General features: G+C 58.2%; 1 protein-coding gene and 1 long non-coding RNA gene across 2 annotated transcripts in view; one reads left to right on the top strand and one right to left on the bottom strand.

The window, feature by feature from the left end:
- LOC103925507 (hemoglobin subunit epsilon) overlaps positions 1-1,394 on the bottom strand; it is a 6,712-nt gene extending 5,318 nt beyond the window's left edge. Inside the window, exon 1 of the mRNA XM_009334239.1 lies at positions 1,247-1,394. Coding sequence (XP_009332514.1) covers positions 1,247-1,249 — 3 coding nt within the window. The 5' untranslated portion in view covers positions 1,250-1,394. The remainder of the gene's footprint in view (positions 1-1,246) is intronic.
- The window catches only part of LOC103925509, a 10,985-nt gene that overhangs the window by 284 nt on the left and 8,469 nt on the right, over positions 1-2,232 (top strand). The window lies entirely within an intron of this gene.

Genomic DNA, 2,232 nt, shown 5'->3' with positions numbered 1-2,232 from the left:
GGGCCAGAGCGTGGGCCACCACACGGACCAGCTTTTGCCAGGCAGCCTGGCATTCGGGAGTGAAATCCTTGCTGAAGTGGGCGGCCAGGACGATGATCAGGATGTCACCCAGGAGCTGGGGGGACAAGAGCACCCTCGGGTTAGCAATGCCCAGGAGACTGCAGATCCCCACGCAAGCACTCGCATTAGACCCAGGGAAACCTCCAGGCATTTTGTAGGTTTAAAAATCTCCCTGGAGTCCTTTTTCAGATGTACCTTAAACTTGTTGTCTGCTCTTACTCTAAAGATTCAGGTTCTGCTACTGCTATGGGAAAAGTAACCAAAAATTCTCAAGAAATTTTGTTGATTAAAGTTTTCTTCCTCCCTTCTGGCTTTGTTTGGGAGTTTCTCCCGAGCAGAAGACACAGATGAGCGTCTGCTGCACGGCAGGGAGCCGGCACTCGGCACTGCAAAGCACCCTGGCATGAACAAGGAGCTCATGCTGACGCAGGGGAGATTGCCAGCACCAGTGACAAATGTCAGGGTTACTTCCCCACTAGGAAACTCTCAGCTGCAGAGACATGGGAGCCAAAGTTTTCTCTCACTGAAAACACCCCCTCACCGCCTTCCCGTCTCCTGTGCATCCTCACTTGCACCATCCAGATGGTCTCTCCGTAACCATCACCTCTCAGCCCTTTCGGTGCTTTCTCACCACGCTGCAGGTTGGTCCCTTCCCTCTCTGTCCCTCTCCTGCATCTCCCTCTGGCCCCAACACCAGCCCCTCTTCCTCCTGCACCAGCATGTCTAGGGTAAATCCCTCACATGGTGGGGCTCGGGGTTAGGGGAGAAACTGCCTACAAAGATGCGGTGGGGAGGATGGGTCCCCCGGTCAGGAGCATGTCTCACCCTGAAGTTCTCGGGGTCCACGTGCAGCTTGTCGCAGTGCAGCTCCGACAGCTGGGCGAAGGTGTTCTTGATGTTGTCCATGTTCTTGACGGCATCCCCGAAGGAGGTGAGCACTTTCTTGCCATGGGCGCGGACCATAGGGTTGCCGAGGACAGCAGAGGGGCTGGAGAGGTTCCCGAAGGAAGCGAAGAACCTCTGGGTCCAGGGGTAGACGATCAGCAGCCTGGGGAGAGACAGAGGGACATTAGCAGACACACAGACATGTTAATGCTCCCGTGACTGGAGTGGTTTCTTTATCCAGGGTGCAGCTGAGCAGATGCCCAGGAGCTGGACGCTTCTTCTCTTCGGCTGCCCAGTGCACCATGGTGTCGGGTGGAGGGTAGCGTGTGGCTGCCGGCAGGTACGGAGGAAGTCTTGGCTTTTGCTCCCAAAGGGATCGCACGCTGGCGAGCGGGTCTCCCCGTCCCCACTTTTATATGCTATGCTGGGCCCCTCCTCTTCCCTGTGCACCCCTCCATTGGCTGGGCCCCCAGGGGGGGCCCCGCAGCCCTGGCACCCCAAGGGAGGGGACGCGGTGTCAGGGTGGGGCCCCAGGGCAAGATGCCCAGATCCACCACCGGAACGGGCTGGCGGGCCTCCCTCCCCCTGTCTTTGATTTCCAGCTCTGCAGCTCCCTACTGAAGGGTGGCATTTATCTCCACGCGAAGTCCAAGCACGGCACCGTGTGAGTCCCGCAGAAGCCCCTGGAGAAAGGTGCATGCAAGTCTTGGTGCCCCTTGGGTGGTGCAAACCACGGTGGGCTGCATGGTTGCGAGGCGGAAGACTCGGACTTGGGGCTGTTGGGTCCTCCCTCTGAACGCACCAGCGGTGTACGAGCAGTTTGTCTTTGTCCTCTTCTTGCAGGACCTGTCAAGCTTTGGGTTCTCCTTGTTCTTTCCTATCAGCTATTCAACCGTTTGCGAACTTTAGAGCAACATGAAGAAAACCATGGGCAGTGGCTTGTAGTCAGAGAGAGCTCCTGCCTCAAAAAGCCTGTTAGCAAAGGTCAGGCAAGGCTGGAAGGGAAATGTTACAACGCAGGGCACGCCAATTGCCTGCAGGGTGTTAGCTCTCAGGGGAAGCGCTCTCTCAGGAGAGGTGGGGAAGACTGGGTGTACTGGGTTCTGTGCAGATGCGCAGCAGGAGACAGTGCCTGACCTAGCGACTTGGCAGCTGGCGCAGCAGTGGTCCTCCCAAGTGGTGCGAGAGGCAGCTGGGTCTCCTGGGGCTGCACATGGGCGCCTGCTCCCTGCAGAGCGAGCTGGACCTGGTGGGGTGGGTTGCAGGCGCTGGGGCCAGGGATGGAGC

The sequence above is a fragment of the Pygoscelis adeliae genome, unplaced genomic scaffold, assembly GCF_000699105.1.
Source record: "Pygoscelis adeliae isolate BGI_AS28 unplaced genomic scaffold, ASM69910v1 Scaffold351, whole genome shotgun sequence".
Taxonomy (NCBI): domain Eukaryota; kingdom Metazoa; phylum Chordata; class Aves; order Sphenisciformes; family Spheniscidae; genus Pygoscelis; species Pygoscelis adeliae.
This window is presented reverse-complemented; position numbering and strand designations above follow the sequence as displayed.